The sequence below is a fragment of the Bison bison genome, unplaced genomic scaffold, assembly GCF_000754665.1.
Source record: "Bison bison bison isolate TAMUID 2011002044 unplaced genomic scaffold, Bison_UMD1.0 scf7180017864233, whole genome shotgun sequence".
NCBI classification, from domain to species: Eukaryota; Metazoa; Chordata; class Mammalia; order Artiodactyla; family Bovidae; genus Bison; species Bison bison.
In genome coordinates this window covers 582,899-599,995 of record NW_011494805.1, presented here as the reverse complement: position 1 = coordinate 599,995, position 17,097 = coordinate 582,899, and the positions used below count along the sequence as shown (strand labels likewise).

The window sequence follows — 17,097 nt, the reverse complement described above, 5'->3', positions numbered from 1 at the left end:
TCAATTCTTAATTAGAACAGCCTTTATTTTATTTTAAACAGCATTAATAAGCTTTTCTAGCTGGAGGCTTTTCAAGTTTTCTTCATCGGCAATGCTGCTGGAACAAGTTATAAAATATTTATGTGTGACCTAAGAGTGAGGAAAGCAGCAGCCGAGAAGCAGGAAAGCAGGGCTGAGCTCTGACTTGCGGGGAAGGAAGAGGCAAACGAGAAAAGCCATTGGCGTTTTCAAGCATAATAAACTATTGAAGAAACAGTGACCAAAACAGTATGGCTTCCAAGGTAGCTCGGTGATAAAGAATCTGCCTGAATGAAGGAGACATGGGTTCAATCCCTCGGTCAGGAAGATCCCCTGGAGAAGGAAAGGGCAACCCACTCCAGTGTTCTTGCCTGAGAAATCCCATGGACAGAGGAGCCTGGCAAGCTTCTTCCATGGGGTCGCAAAGAGTTGGACGTGACTTAGCGACTAAGCAATAAAAGCAACAAATCCCCCAGTGTATGCAATAAGCCTGTCTGATGATTTAACATAGTTGAAACTGTTTCCTTATTCAAGAATTTACCCAGTGATAGGTGCCAGTAAAACTCCAGAAAAGCCACAGGACACCATGGATGAAAGAGCCATATTCCTTTGGCCTCACCTCACCCTTTCTTACTAAAAGGATGAAAGTTCACATCCACAAACATTTGCTGAATTCTTGTCACCCACTCCATGATGAAGGTTAGGTATCAGGTGGAAAATAAGTTAGAAGTATAAAAAGGTTCCTGGATTTTGCAGACCTGATACCTCGGGTATCTTTGAGCCAAATTGCCACATTTGGACAAAACCTTCAACTAAAAGACAATTATTTAAGATGAACAAACACAATTAAAGAGGTGTCCCAGAATGAGTATGTTAATTGGAACACACTAGGCTTCTTGCAAGGAACAGAAAACTTGATGAATGCATTGATGTAGATCATTGGGACGCTTGAACATTCATAATTTGCTCAGCAAAAGACCTAGAGGTAGATGGTCCCAAGCAAATATGGCTGCTCAACAACTTTATCAAGACCCAAGCTTGTTCCAGCTTCCAAATTTGCTTTCTTTAGACTTACAGCTTCTTGATCATATTGGCTCAAACCAGTTAATATACCCATTCCTTGGAGGCTGGGCAAGCAAATCTCTGTCTTTATAGCAGGAAAAGTGAAATGGAGAAGGAAGTCAGAAAAGAAGCTTTGGTAATCAACCAACAGTGTCTGCCACAGTTGGGAAAAACATTTGCATCATCTGTAACAGTTAAGGATGTGGTATCCAAATATATGAAGAGTTTCTGCACATTAAAGAGAAGAAGACATGTAACCCAATAGGAAACTGGGTGAAGAATGTGAATTGGTAGTTGTATTGAGATAAAATGCAAATGGACAAGCGTTATGAAAAGATGCTCAATCATAGGAGTCTTAAGGGAAATAAAAATTAAAATAGGAGCAAGATATTATTTTTACCAGCTTCATAAAAATGTAAAGCTTGAAAATATCAAGTGCTGACTAAAATCTAGAGAAACAGAGACTCCCTTCATCAGCTCCTAACAGATGAATAAAGTGGTGCCGTGTTTTCACAGCAGTTTGACAATATATCTGCCTCTCTGTTACATTTCACTTAAAATTCTCCTCGTTGAGATCTTAAATATTAAAATTTGTACTTGAATATTAAAATTTGTACTTAGGGCATGTATAACGATGGTGATTGTAGTATTGTTTAGACAGTAACAAATTGTAGGGAAAATGCCCTACATTTCCAATAATGAAAGAATGGTTAAACAAATTATCTCATTGTTCAGACAACTATGCAACTCATTTACAGTAAGTTAGATCTATATGTCATGTTATGGAGAAACATATTAACTCAGAAATATATGAAAAGTGTTGTGTCATATATGTAATCTATATATGTCAAATAATACCGGAGACACTACAGGCAATATTTCCTATAGAGACGTGTGCACTTACATAAAGTATGATTTGATTCAGTTCAGTTCAGTTCAGTCGATCAGCCGTGTCCGACTCTTTGTGACCCCATGAACTGCAGCACCCTGTGCATCACCAACTCCTGGAGTTTATTCAAACTCACCTCCATTGAGTTGGTGATGCCATCCAACCATCTCATCCTCTGTCATCCCCTTGTTCTCCCACCTTCAGTCTTTCCCAGCATCAGGGTATTTTCCAATGAGTCAGTTCTTCCCATCAGGTGGCCAAAGTATTGGAGTTTCAGCTTTAGCATCAGTCCTTCCAATGAACACCCAAGACTGATCTCCTTGAGGATGGACTGGTTGGATCCCTTTGGAGTTCAAGGGACTCTCAAGAGTCTTCTCCAACACCACAGTTCAAAAGCATCAGTTCTTCGGCACTCAGCTTTCTTTATAGTCCAACTCTCACATCCATACATGACTACTAGAAAAACCATAGCCTTGACTAGATGGACCTTTGTTGGCAAAGTAATGTCTCTGCTTTTCAATATGCTGTCTAGGTTGGTCATAGCTTTCCTTCCAAGGAGTAAGTGTCTTTTAATTTCATGGCTGCAGTCACCATCTGTGGTGACTTTGGAGCCCAGGAAAATAAAATCAGCCACTGTTTCCACTGTTTCCCCATTTCCCATGAAGTGATGGGACTGGATGCCATGATCTTAGTTTTCTGAATGTTGAGCTTTAAGCCAACTTTTTCACTCTCCTCTTTCACTTTCATCAAGAGGCTCCTTAGTTCTCTTCACTTTCTGCCGTAAGGGTGGTGTCATCTGCATATCTGAGGTTGTTGATATTTCTCTTGGCAATCTTGATTCCAGCTTGTGCTTCATCCAGCCCAGCATTTCTCATGATGTACTCTGCATATAAGTTAAATAATGATTTGATTACTGTATGCTAAAAATCTGGAAGATAAGCAGCTGACTGGTGCTGGCAGTGAGTGTAAGTGCTTCAGACGAACTGGAGGAGGCCTTGACTGTCGCCTGATCCAGTCTTTTCCCAAGGGAGGCAAGGGCTGATGGTAACAGAAGGATCATCAGTGGTCACGGACACAGCCGGAGGTCAAATGGACTCATCCAGTGAGAAAGCCACTCCATTTTCAATGATCTTGTCATCCTTCTACTCAAGTGAAAGCATATTCTTAGACTGGTACCCATGTGACCCTCCTAACCCTTACTCACGCCCCCTTTTAATAGAGCAAAGGCTTTGCTCACAGTCGGCACCAGGGACAAAATCTGGCCAAGTTTAGTGACGTTATTTATAGTGTATTTTCAGGTCTGCCTCACATTCTTAGTAAGTAATATGTTTTTCCATCTGCTATAGTATATAATATTTGCTTTTGAAGTAGATTTAAGTGAAGTAAGAGCCAAGTAAAAAATATTCAGAGTGTATTTACATATATGTTATGCACACATATACAAAGAATATGTTTGCAAAGACTGTATACACACATATACACATATTTACTGTGTTATGTATTATGTGCATATATGTACAAAGAAAATACTACTAAATGATAGTACAGGGAGTGCATTAATGCAACAGAAGTTTTAAGAGGAAAATGCAAATAACTGACATTTCAGAGGCACTGAATAGCTTTTTATGATATAAATAAAGAGAACTAAATTGTTACTATTTTATATGCTTTTTACAATGTAATATAATACAGTCTAATTAAATAATTTAATCTCAAAGTCATGGTATAAGACATGCATATAATTTTAGGTTAAGAGTATATTTTTTATTATTTGCAGTATTAATAGCAGTAATCTTACACACGCAATCAAAAGATTCTGTAGCTTTTTGTTTTTTTTTAATTTAAAGGGATTTAGCATAGAAAGTTTGCTCAAGCTCTGAAACCATTAACAAGAAGAGGTGAATCTGGGGGACAGACCTCAGTTGAGGAACATAGTGAACATATCATTACACAACGTGTTGGCCTTTGTACCAAATAAGAATTACATAATCCATATTATTAAGGGAAACGAATACGCTATATTGCTTTCATATTTGTCTTTGTGCTAACACTTAATGTCTTTCTGCCAGGGGGGCCCAGGACTCCGAGGACCGAAAGGCCAGCGAGGTGACCCGGGCCTAAAGGTAAGGCGCTCTCTCTCATCCCCAGGCATGGTATACTTTTGGAGTTAAGCAATAGTTACCCTTGGCAATCTAAAGCTCCTTATATGTTTTTTAAATTTTTGAAAATTTTATATTGGAGTATAGCCGATTAGTAACGCTGTGATAGTTCGGGTGGACAGCAAAGGGACTCAGCCATACATATCCATATATCCATTCTCCCCGAAACTCCCTTCCCATCCAGGCTGCCACGTAACGTTGTAAAGCTTCTTGTATTTTAATGGAAGTTGTGTTGAAGCCTTTCCCCTTATTCTTAAAAGCTTGTGTGTTTTCATCAGAAGAAACGCCCTAACTCAGTGACAAGGTTTCTGGGTCTGAGACGGGGTGTCAGTGCTCCGGGCGCTTTGGTTGCTTATGCGGCTCTTGCTCTTGCTCTCCTCTTTCCTGTCTGCAACAAAGATGCGTCTTAGGGGGAGCGCTGAATCACAGCCAGGCTGGGGTCCTCCAGGGCATTGTTCAGGTTTTAGACTCCTCTCCTTCCCTCCCACCACGCGCCGTCAGACACACAGCCCTGTCTTCCCTTCTCACTGCCCAAGGCCACCAAGCGGGGTGGTTCAGTCTGTACCCCGTACAGAGGCCGCGACTCAAAGGAGCCCGCCCTGCCGATCCCGGTCCAGGAACACGTTTCCCTGCTTCGCACAAAGGCACCTAAGGGGTGGCAGGCGCCCAGCCTAAGCGAGTTCAGGCCCCACCCATCGTCTCTATTTCTGGCTCCAGGGGCCTGATGTTTTGGATTGAGTCTTCATATCTGCCCCGGATTCGTTTCTTTAGAGTTACACTGGAGCACATCACACCCTTAAGCCCTGCAGTCGTGCGCGACTGCCTTGAGAGTCAGCCCCAGCTCCTTGGCTTCAGGCCTCTGATCGCTCTTCCGCCTGTCTCACCTTCACCGTGACGCTCTTCCGCCTGTCTCACCTTCACCGTGACGCTCTTCCGCCTGTCTCACCTTCACCGTGACGCTCTTCCGCCTGTCTCACCTTTACCGTGATGCTCTGCGTCGTCCCCAGCCATCTTGCTTGACTTACTGCTTCAACATGATCACTTATTAAATCCGCACAGCATTTATTCATGGAGGAGAGAACACTGCAGCTTTTTTTTAGTAGAAAATTGGAGACAAGTGGAACAAGGTAAGAGAGAATGGGGCGAGGCCGAGGGGGAGTCAGTGAAAGAAGGCTGGAGAGAATGGATCGGGTACCACCCAGCTCCACACTCAGACCACACGAGGTCTTCTTTGTTGTTCTGTTTTACTTTTTGCGATTGTGGCACGTTTTCTCAGGCAGAGGCGATGGATCTTACTTGGCTCCACGTATGAGAGTACGTGCCCCAATATCTTCGATAAATGCAGAGCAGCGCCCCAGAGATGACAGTTCACAGTAACGAAGGAAGGGAATGTCGTTTGGCTGGATGGTGGGAACCTTCGAAGGCCAAGAGGGTGGTCTTGTACCGCTTACATCTTTCAGATTTGTGATGCAGTGTGGGGGGCCTAATTCCTCACACTGTTGGCACAGCGTTCTTATTTATGGAAACCACTATAAGTACAGTTGCAGCAGCTACTGTGTTTTCTCTCCTGGTTCGCTGATGACTCTAGGTCTGGGAGGCGAGTCCTCTGAGGCTTCGTGTCTTGTTGTCCTGTGAGTGTTTTATGTCTGAGGAAAGTTAATGAAGTAGAAGATAAATGCGCTCAGCAGGAACATCGGGTAGTAGATATTTCTGGGTTCCAGGGGGTCTGACTTACCTTTGGCCTGACCTTCTTGCCTTCCAGGGACCAGATGGCCCTCGGGGTGAAACGGGCCCTCCTGGACCTCAGGGCCCCCCGGGGCCCCAGGGACCAAGCGGTCTCTCCATTCAAGGGATGCCTGTGAGTTGTGTGTCAGCGTTGGGGCGGGTTTTGTTGTTCTCACTTCCCCATGAGTTATAGAGAATGAGCTTTTGTCTTCCACCCCTAGTAATGATCCACAGCCTCTTCCAGCCCCTGAAAGTAAGGACTGGGAAATGAGCATGATGATCGAGAGCTCGTTCATAAGCCAGCTTTGCACTCAGTAAACGGGGCCTGTAGGTTTATGTACGTGCCCAGGGAGTAGGTACAGCCACAGGTGATTTGTCTGGAAAAGAAAGCACGGCTTGACACATCCGGCTCCTTTTTCTTATTTGACCAAGTCCTTAGTGGGTATGATAAACCTGGAAGGGACAGATGTTATACGACTTAAGTTTTTCATTTGGTATTTGTAGTAATCGTGGAGCTACAACCACAAAGCCATTTATTTACGTCTTTATCTCGACAGGCCATCAAAGTGGGCTGAGATGAGTTTAACATTATAGACGATATGCTCTTTACAGCCACATGAGCTGTTTGTACCATTGAAAGCAAATTCAGTTCCATTCACTGATTTTCATTTAACTTAGTAGAGGAATCTAGATTTAAGGAATGAAACCGGTCTCTGTAATTAGTATTTGTGCCATTATATACATTTTTAAGTACAGTTTTAGTATAAATGATTGAAATACAGTTTTAGCAAATCTTCCTGTGCATATGATTGTGTGTCCCTAGCTCAGATGTCTTCATTTCCAGAGTCATTTACACATGAATGAATTATTCTTATTTAACATGCCAGTTTGTATAATTACAATTAACACTAAGAATTCGTTGAGGTCTTGCTACAGGTCAGGTACTGTGCTTGCTTTTGCCTTTTTATAAGTTTCTAGCCAAACAAAACAAAAGTATATATAGATGTAAGTTTTAACATCTAAGCTATAAATAATACTGAAATATTCAAGACTCTGCTCATGTATTTACAATATAAGCTTAACTAAATCAGATTGTACGCACTGTGTTTAAACTATTCTGAAATATAAACATTCTACTCTGTAAGCATGCTTACCTAAGTTGTGTAGCTTATGTGAAAAGTGAAATATGCTGTATTTGGATGTTAGTGTAGAAACAATTTAATGTTGAAAATGTTAAGAGTCAGCCAGCAGAGGAAAAGAAGAGACTAAGGACTTACCAGTTTCCTTTTGTGAACTTAACCCCCGTGTCCTTTCGGATGTCCAGGGAATGCCAGGTGAAAAAGGAGAGAAAGGAGAGATCGGATTGCCTGGCCCACAGGTACTATTTTTATTTTTTTACTCCATTGCTCTCAGTCTAGAGCTTTACCAAGAAAAAAGACCGTAGCTTCTGAAGTCCGCTGTGATCTTGGCAGTGAACGGTTTCTATGCTGAGGACCAGCAGCCTGTATTCATTGACCTTTGGCCCCCACCCGAGGGTCCTCCTGACGCTGCCCCGGGTGAACCCCGGTGGGTGAACCCCGGTGGGGGACATTTGCTTTCCTTCCGGTGAATAAGCTCTGGGCTTTACCCGTAGGGTTTCAGGTTTGTTTGGAGGCCTTGACTTATTCCGGGGCAGCTGGCTGAGAGGGTGATTGGTTTCCGCGATTCTGACACCGTCCTGTCTTTGCTCTGTCTAGGGTGTCCCAGGCAGTGTTGGTTCACCAGGACGCGACGGCTCCCCGGGCCAGAGGGTAAGACGAGCCCAAGATTGCCCGTTAGCACAGTACACTTCTCACCAGGTCTCTCTCTGCTGCTGGCAGGCTCTGTGCAGGGAAGTCAAACCACGTGTTTTGTTTTGTTTTTCCCGTATTTTTTCTCCCATCTGTCTACGTTCTACCAATCCTGCATCTGTTTACCTTAACTGGTGTTCTTCCACATCCACAACTTTCCTCAAAACCTAGAAACTTTCAGCAGACCTTCTCAAACCAGCCACACCTCTTGCTGAATGTTCCCAGAAGCTGAATGCAATTTGCACTGAATTGTGGGCGTTGCTCTAACAGATTTTCCGGTTGTTCCAAATTCTTAAGGTACAAACCTAAAGGAAATCAAGAACCATAAGAACTGGAATTTAATGATGGTGACTATCTGTAATAGTCTCCATTTCTTTAGCACACATCAGTAGTCACTTCCTGGAATTGTTCAAGTGCACGGCAATAAAAGAATGTATAGGGTGGTTGAGGGCTGACTTAACATCCAGAGTGTGTTTGGTCAACATGTCTTCACTGAGCCAGGTTTGAGGGTTTTTGTCCTCAAAGAGTTTAGAGCTTAATGGGGGAAACAGAACCAAATAAGAAACATGCTATCATGGGAGAATTTACAGAGCCCCATAGGGCACAGGAATAGATAACCAAGCCAGACCTGGAGGGTTGGGGAAGGAAGGCTTCCCGGAGGCAGCACCACATAGACTGGTTTTCAACTGAGGGAGAGAAATCAGCCAGGAAGGACGGGGAAGCCATTGCAAGCAGAGGGACAGCATGCATGGCGTGTGGAGGGGTGGAGTGGACGAGAAGGTGGGCATCTCCGTTCCTGCGCATGGTTCAGTGTGGCTGGAGATGACAGTGCTCTGTCTGTATGTGTGTCTGTGTGTGCACACAAGTGTACACGTGTGTGCACATGCCTTGGTGTGGAGAACTTGCCAAGAGATGGCACCGAAGAGGTAAACACAAATTCACTGACGTCATCGCTTCTTTTTTTCGGACCAAGGATTTTGAGCTTTTACAGGAAGGCAATAGAAATTTATTACATTTTCAGCGACAGAGAGAGACTGATCTTCCTCAAAAGGTCACTGGCAGCTGCACAATTTTTCTTAAGACTTGATTATATACAGTGGCCTCCACTTAGATCCAGTCCAGTAAAGGACAGCACGTTCAGCGACATTCGCTGATATCGTAGGGGACAGCTAACCCACTAGGGTAGCAAATGATTAGCTGGAGGACGTAGTTCTCTACTCAGACCAGGTTGCCTTTAGCTATGCTGCTCAAGGATAAGGAAATAAATGTTTTCTATAGGGGTGCAGGTGTGGGAATTTAAATTCCTTCCATGTTAGGTTTTTTTTTTTGGTTTCACATTCAACTTTCATTTGCTTAAAATCTCGGTTCAATCTCCATCCATCAAATGGGATTAGTCGGTAAAGCACGTCCAGGTGAATGTATCTAAGAAGAGGCTTTCTCTAGAAGTGAGATTTATGTAGGTGTTTTGGACATGTGGAAGGAGTGTCTAAAAGTATTTGTATGTTTTGGCAAAGGGCTTAGACTAAGATCCTGTGTGGTTACACACCTAGGTTCCTTCATGATTCCTGAAAACTCTGAAGCTCTGAAAACAGCAGTTCTAAAGGTTTGGTTCAGTGAATTTCCTTGATTTATCTATGCAGAGTCTAGTCTTGGAAAAGTTCTTCCAGAGCAAACATATTGGGTTAGTGTCCAGATCATTTGAGTCTGGGATTCTTTTAAAAGCACTACGCCAACACAGATTTTTTGATAAATATGTTGCCATTCTTCCAAACATGTTTTGTTCTATAGGATAAAAAGTCTTAAGGCCTAATAAAGTGTTAATATATCTGTACATAGATTTTATTTCCCTCTCTCCCTCAATTTGAAGGTAAAACTTTCAGCTCAGTTCAGTCGCTCAGTTGTGTCTGACTCTTTGCGACCCCATGAATCGCAGCACGCCAGGCCTCCCTGTCCATCACCAACTCCCGGAGTTCACTCAAACTCATGTCTATTGAGTCGGTGACGCCATCCAACCATCTCAGCCTCTGTTGTCCCCTTCTCCTCCTGCTCTCAATCTGCCTCTAATGCCTATTTTGAAAAATTTGTGGATGGGAAGGGAATTGCGTTTTTAAAATGGTTTCCAGAGGACACTCATTCTTTAAACGAGTTAAAGAAAAATTTAACTCATTAAAAATTTAATGTTAAAAAAATTGTGCCAACCCTATCCCAGTTGCTTTAGGAAAGATATTTGAAGGTAATACTATTCCAGTGTACAACTCTCGGGGCATCATTAACACATAATAATATGTAGTAGTATCTCCTGGAATGCCTACTCAGCTTGAGGGAGGGACTGCACATACATATTTTCATTATCTTAATATCTTGTTTAATAAGATATTAGTTGAACTCATATCTTAATTTAGTACCTGCTGTGTGTCATGTGGGCTTCCCTGGTGGCTCACTGGTTCAGAATCTGCCTGCAATGCAGGGGAAACAGAAGACATGGGTTCTGCCAGGAAGATCCCCTGGAGCAGGAACTGGTGGCCCCCAGTGTTCCTGCCTGGAGAATCCCATGGACTGAGGAGCCTGGCAGGCTGCAGGCCACGGGGTCGCACAGAGTCGGAGGCGACTGAGTGACTTCACTTTCATCCCTGCTGTGCCTGAGGCACAGTTGCACTCAGAAGGAAAGCAATAATGATGACTATGGTAATAATGGCAGTGGCAACCGTGGCACAGAGCTGTCTGAGAGCAGACACACGGGGTGAAGAGACTTCCTGCCGAGACGCCCGAGGAGCCTCTCCTGGAAAGCGTTTTCCAGGAAATTGGGAAGGCAGTTGTTTTGTCGTTACGCCAAGCGCTGAAATCACTCGTCGGGCTTCTCTGGTGGCTCAGTGGTGAAAAAGTCTATGTGCCAGTGCAGGCAACACGGGTTTGATCCCTGGGTTGGGACGATCCCCTGAAGAAAGAAATGACAACCCACTCTAGTATTCTTGCCTGGGAATATTCTTGCCTGGGAAATCCCATGGAGAGAGGGGCTTGGCAGGCTACAGTCCATGGGGTCTCAAAGAGTCGGGCATGATTTAACGACGAAACAGCACCACCAAACACTGAAGTCACTCATTTATTCCTTGTTGTTCCGTCACTCAGTCGTGTTCGACTCTACAACCCCATGAAGTGCAGCACGCCAGGCTTCCCTGTCCTTCAGCATCTCCTGAGTTTGCTCAGTCTCATGTCTGTTCATCCTCTGTTGCCCGCTTCTCCTCTCGCCTTCAATCTTTCCCAGCCTCAGGCCCTTTTCTAGTGAGTCAGCTCTTCGCATCATTACCATGCCCCATTTCTTCTGATAGTCAAGTGATGGGCTGTCCCTTACTGGTTACCCTTCTTTTAAAAAGTCCTTGTCTTACTGAGAGTTAAGAATTCACAGCCCCAAACTGTGATCAGTGCCCTGCTTATTAGCTTAGGGAAAGGCCAGCGTCCCTCACCTGGAGCCAGGGCCAGTGTCACCCTTCCATTTAGTCTGCAAGGAGGGGAGTTTAGCAGAAAACAAAGAGAGGATTAAACATCTCTTTAAACAGGAAACATGTTTTCTTTCTAAAATTTCTAGCTCATTCTGGCTTTTCCCAAGGGGAATCATGGACTCGTAGAGGCAGCTCATATTCAACCCTGGGCCTCAGGCCATAAGCAAGGCCAGCAGAAGTTGGACTTCTTCCCTGAAGCAGCCTCAGCCTCTGGCTCAGTGCAAGACCCCGCCGTGTAAAGCAGCAGTGCGCAAGCAGGCTGAGCAGCCGGGTGGGCGCGGGCGTCGGTTTTCATCCTGCATCATTGCAGCCGACAGCACCCTCATCCTTTCTTCTTTTCCCTGTTCGTCTTGCCCTCTCCCTTCTGCCTCGTTCCTCCTCTCTGCTTGATGTCTGTGACCCCAGGGCCCACCCCGTGGTCTTTAGGCTCCTCTGATGTAGGCCGGACATCTCTGCCCCCACCCTGGTCATCCAAGCGGTCCTAAGAGGAACCAGGAAAAACAGGAAAGACGTGGATGATAAGTATATGAACTGAAAAAGAAAGAAAGGAAAAACTACCTTTTTTCTAGTTCTGAGGCTCACTTATATCCAAGACCACCAGCTGTCTGTCAGCCACTCCAAATAGAAACTTTAAAAAAATATTTTTTTCCCAATTCTTACTATGGTTTTATAAAAAGGCCGAGAGACAAGAAATACAAATGACCGGGAGATACATATTTTATGGCACCTGGAAGACAGTAGTAATTCCTCCCTGGTATTCCTCCAAGGGTATTCGTTTTAGAATTCCAAGTAAAACTAAACCTGGAATGCTTCCCTTACTCCAGGTTACCACTCCCTGCACCTCCTGTTTTCACGCCATAACCACAGGCTTCCCGTTCCATCTGTGAAAGAGGAAATACTGTTTTAAAGTTCTGCATATGAATTCTGCTGAACTTGTGGTTAGGAGAAGCAGGATGGCCCCGTGGTAAATATCAGAGACTTGGACACTTAGCCAGACCTGAGTTTGAACTCTAACCATGGGACACGGAGCCAGTCACTCAAAGTGTTCAAGGCTCCCTTTCCTCATCTGAGTGGGAAAAATAATATTTGAGTCCATAGAGCTATTGTGGAAATTGATTCAAATAAGGACATGCTAAGTCGCTTCAGTTGTATCTGACTCTTTGTGACCCCATGGACTGTAGCTCGCCAGGCTCTTCTGTCCATGGGATTCTCTAGACAAGAATATTGGAGTGGTTTGCCGTGCCCTCCTCCAGGGGATCTTCCTGTCCCAGGAATCGAACCCACAACTCAGGTGTCCTGCATTGGCAGGCAGGTTCTTTACCACTAGCGCCACCTGGGAAGCCCTTCATATAAGGGATTTCTATGTAAAAATTCAACTCTAGCTGGTATGAGTATTCACTAGTTTCAGTGTAGAGCCAATGAGTCAGGACAGTACAGTATTTTATAATGCCTGTCCTTGACATTATCAAGGTAACTGAGAAGATTTTAATGAACTGCAAAAAAAAAAAAAAAAAGAAAGTCTAAAGAAAAAGCAAGTTCTTATTGTTTAATTTTCTTGGAGTCTATGTTGAAAGGATCCTTGGACCGTGTTTCCTTTTTATGTGGATTGGATGTGTGCAAGGGCTTCCCTGTTGGTTCAGACGGTAAAGAATCTGCCTGCAATGCAGGAGACCTGGGTTCCATCCCTGGACTGGAAAGACTCCTTGGAGAAGGGAATGGCTACCCACTCCAGTATTCTTGCCTGGAGAATTCCATGGACAGAGGAGCCTGGCGGACTATAGTCCCCATGGGGTTGCAAAGAGTCGGACCCGACTCAACGACTCCACAAAGGCCGTATTTGTGATGAATGTCCCATTTCATCAAAGCAAGTTGTGCTTGCTTAAAATATCCTTGAAGAACTGAACTGGAGTCAGCAATCTGGATTTAATTTCTATCATAAATGTCAAGCTCTGATGAGAGATTCATCTAAGGGATATTTTGTTAAATACTAAGATTCATGATAATTACCCCCTTGAGTATCTTCCTTCTCCAGAAAAGGAAATACAAAAAACTAGCACAAAGCTAGTGGAGAGAATGATTTGATTTTCTTTTCCATGGGTCTAGACAGGTTTTTATAAAATCCCAAAAAAACATTCTCCCAGTCAACCACAGTGATGACAGTCTATGCAATTGGGACTTGGCAGATTATTTTAATAAAAAGAGCAGCAGCCACTATTATTGATGATCGACTAAGTGCAGTGCTCTACAGATGTTGTGTTCTCCAGTCCTCAGAGTAACCACAAATGCTGGGCACTGTCACCCCATTACAGACACAGAGAATCTGAAGCTTGGAAACTTGAAGTAACGCAAACTTAAAGTAACGCACACAGCTAGCAAGCATTGCAGCAGGATTCTAATCCACTCTCAGGCCCCAACACTGCACTCTTTCTTTCCACAGAATTATATTAAAGGTTAAGGTGGACTTCGCTAATATGGGCAACTCTTCCAGTGAAGATATTAATAAGCAGCACTCCATTACCGAAGACACCTCACCCAGTGTTTTGGGGGCAGAAGGAGCCCAGTTTGGGTTACTTTCTTGATCAAGTAGAAGCTGCTAGTTCACACATGAAGACTATGTTTCTTTGATTACATTTCACTTTTACTTGGATAATGGCCCATTTGAGGAGAGAACCATTACTTAGTGAATTAGTTTCTTGTTATTACTGGCTTTAAAGATGCTTCTACTACGAGACAGCCTACAAATGATATCTATCTTGCACTCTGATGCCAACGCTGTCCTTTGGGGCCAAGGCAGACATGTTTATATTTGAAAACTAGCAGTTCCACAACATAAGTGATCAAGCTGTTGTTTTGTGTTTTCTTTGTTTTTTGAATATACACATTCCTGAGCTTTAGCCTCAGAGATTCAGATACTAATGGTCTTGGGTGTGACTTAGGAATGTATAGTTTAAAAATGATTACTGATTCTAATAAACAGCTAGGTTTTAGAACCACTGGACAATACATTATGTTAAACCTTTTGCAAGTCAAAGCAATTTCTTGGGTTGAATATTGCTTTTGTTTTCATTCACTGGAATCACCACTGCAGGTTACTAAAGCTATACCCGTTTATATATCTATATATACATTTAAATTATACGTGTAATACACATATAAATTTGTACATTTTAAAACTAGCGTGCTGTGCACCTATAAAATGCAAGTGTGTATGTTTGTATCTGCATGTGTGTGACTGAAAATTCCCCAGCGTGACTCCACATGGAAGCACGCTCAGGGCTGATCTCCGTCTCTAACCTGGCCAGTGTTTCAGGGTCTGAGGCTTTTTGCTCCGTGGCCCCTTAATCTGGTGGCTGGTCTGAAGCCTCTGCTGCTGGTAGCAGCCTGTTCCGTGTGGCCGACTGCCTCCTGGCCCCTTGCCGGTGCTCTCAGGGTTGAAACTGTGCAGCGAGAGTCTCAGTGTTTCTTCAGTCCTCTTGGCTCAAGTTCGTTCTGGTTCAGCAAACGCGTCAGATGCCAGGGGCTCACAGGCCCCACGGTACCCGAGGGAGTGGTGTTTGTCAAAGGACCTGCTCGGCCCTGTTTTAGTCAATCACAGTTCGTGTCAGTGGCCCACCATCCTGGCTGCAAAGAGGGTGTGGAGAGTGACCGTCGCACCCGAGCCCCTGTCCTCAGGGCTGTTTCTGATGGCTGCTGCTGCTGCTGTGCGGTCGCTGTTGTGTCTGAGTCCTCAGCGAACCCATGACCTGTAGCCCACCAGGCTCCCCTGTCCGTGGGATTTCCCAGGCAGGAACACTGTAGTGGGTTGCCATTTCCTTCTCTGGGGACTCTTACCAGACCAGAGATCGAACCCGAGTTTCCTGCTTGGCAGGCAGATTCTTTACTACTGAACCACGAGGGAAGCCCGTCTCTGATAACTACATAAGCATAAATATTCTAGCCTCTGACTTTAACTTTAGTTACAACATGCTCTGTGGGCACATCCATTTCATCTTTTAGATGCTGTAGACAGAGTACCTTGAAAGTGCAAACTTTTTCAGTTCAGATCAGTTCAGTCGCTCAGTCGTGTCCGACTCTTTGCCACCCCACAAATCGCAACGCTCCAGGCCTCCCTGTCCATCACCAACTCCCGGAGTTTGCTCAAACTCTCATCCTCTGTCGTCCCCTTCTCCTCCTGCCCCCAATCCCTCCCAGCATCAGAGTCTTTTCCAATGAGTCAACTCTTCGCATGAGGTGGCCAAAGTCCTGGAGTTTCAGCTTTAGCATCATTCTTTCCAAAGAAATCCCAGGGCTGGTCTCCTTCAGGATGGACTGGTTGGATCTCCTTGCAGTCCAAGGGATTCTCAAGAGTCTTCTCCAACACCACAGTTCAAAACCATCAATTCTTCGGTGCTCAACTTTCTTCACAGTCCAACTCTCATATCCATACATGACCACTGGAAAACCATAGCCTTGACTAGATGGACCTTTGTTGGCAAAGTAATGTCTCTGCTTTTGAATATGCTATCTAGGTTGGTCATAACTTTCCTTCCAAGGAGTAAGCGTCTTTTAATTTCATGGCTGCAGTCATCATATGCAGTGATTTCGGAGCCCAGAAAAATAAAGTCTGACACTGTTTCCACTGTTTCTCCATCTATTTGCCATGAAGTACTGGGACTAGATGCCATGATCTTAGTTTTCTGAATGTTGAACTTTAAGCCAACTTTTTCACTCTCCTCTTTTACTTTCATCAAGAACTTTTTAAGAGCCTACAAAAAAATTCTTGCCACCTGAAAAAAAGCATATGTGTTTGCTCTAGACTGTAGAAAAGAAAACTGAAAAAATCAAAATTAGTTAAATGTGTATAAAACATTACACTTGCTAATTTCAGCCATAGTTAAATTTGGTATTTATTCAAATATCAGTGATTTTGAAAACATATTTTGCAATAGATTTCCTTTTGCTGATAAATCATGGCCAACCATAACTTAATAAGCTGCTCAGAGCCAAATGTTTTCAAAAACAAACTAAAAAAACTTTCAAGTTTTTATAGCAAAAAATATTTTTAATGTGCATTGTGGTTGCATATTAATATTGAGGTGGGACTCTCAAAAAGGAGACGTGCTGGGAGCTGCTCAGCGTATAAAGCACCCCTGTTCGTAGGTGGCTGATTTTATGTACCTAAAAAGAGCATGTGTCGGTTTAAGTGAACTCTCACATTATGCTTCTCCTTTCATCTTCTGTCCCTGTTAGTCATTCTTCATCACTTAATTAAAGGTGTCTGCTTTTCATGAGCAGAGAAGGCAATGGCACCCTACTCCAGTACTCTTGCCTGGAAAATCCCATGGACAGAGGAGTCTGGTAGGCTGCAGTCCATGGGGTCACTAAGAGTCAGACATGACTGCACAACTTCACTTTCCCTTTTCACTTTTCATGCATTAGAGAAGGAAATGGCAACCCACTCCAGTGTTCTTGCCTGGAGAATCCCAGGGACAGGGGAGCCTGGTGGGCTGCTGTCTATGGGGTCGCACAGAGTCGGACATGACTGAAGCGACTTAGCAGCAGCAGCAACAGCTTTTCATGAGGGTGCTTCATGCACAAATGCACAGCTGCTGAGATTGGCTCCCTGGTGTGAAAGGAAACGTCTACAGATCTGGAGATGTTTGCAAAGCGCAGACAGTTCACGTGGTTTTCCTTTTCACCAACTTTATTGCTTCGATATGAAGAGTTGCTGCCGTCGCTCCTCACCATGGATGAAGGGCGAGGAGAGGTCCCGGAGCCGGCCTGAGCTGAGCGGCCTCTGGGCGGGGAGGGTGGACCAGCCTCCTGTGGACCAGCCTCCTGGGGCCCTTGACCTGAACCCCTCTTCTGGGAACCCCTGCCCGGACCCCCACGCCACGACTGGACACCCTTTTGCGTGTTCCCGTGGAACCCTCTAGTCC

The 17,097-nt window shown here is 44.2% G+C and overlaps 1 protein-coding gene across 4 annotated transcripts in view; it reads left to right on the top strand.

Annotated features, from left to right (window-relative positions):
- The window catches only part of COL14A1 (collagen, type XIV, alpha 1), a 270,892-nt gene that overhangs the window by 199,893 nt on the left and 53,902 nt on the right, over positions 1–17,097 (top strand). For all 4 annotated transcript variants that reach the window (XR_825786.1, XR_825785.1, XM_010846187.1 and 1 more), the window contains exons 37-40: positions 4,039–4,092; positions 5,891–5,986; positions 7,178–7,231; positions 7,590–7,643. Coding sequence is in view for 2 of the 4 variants with exons in the window: in XM_010846187.1 (XP_010844489.1) it covers positions 4,039–4,092; positions 5,891–5,986; positions 7,178–7,231; positions 7,590–7,643 (258 nt within the window). In the remaining 2 variants the exon portion in view is untranslated. The remainder of the gene's footprint in view (positions 1–4,038; positions 4,093–5,890; positions 5,987–7,177; positions 7,232–7,589; positions 7,644–17,097) is intronic.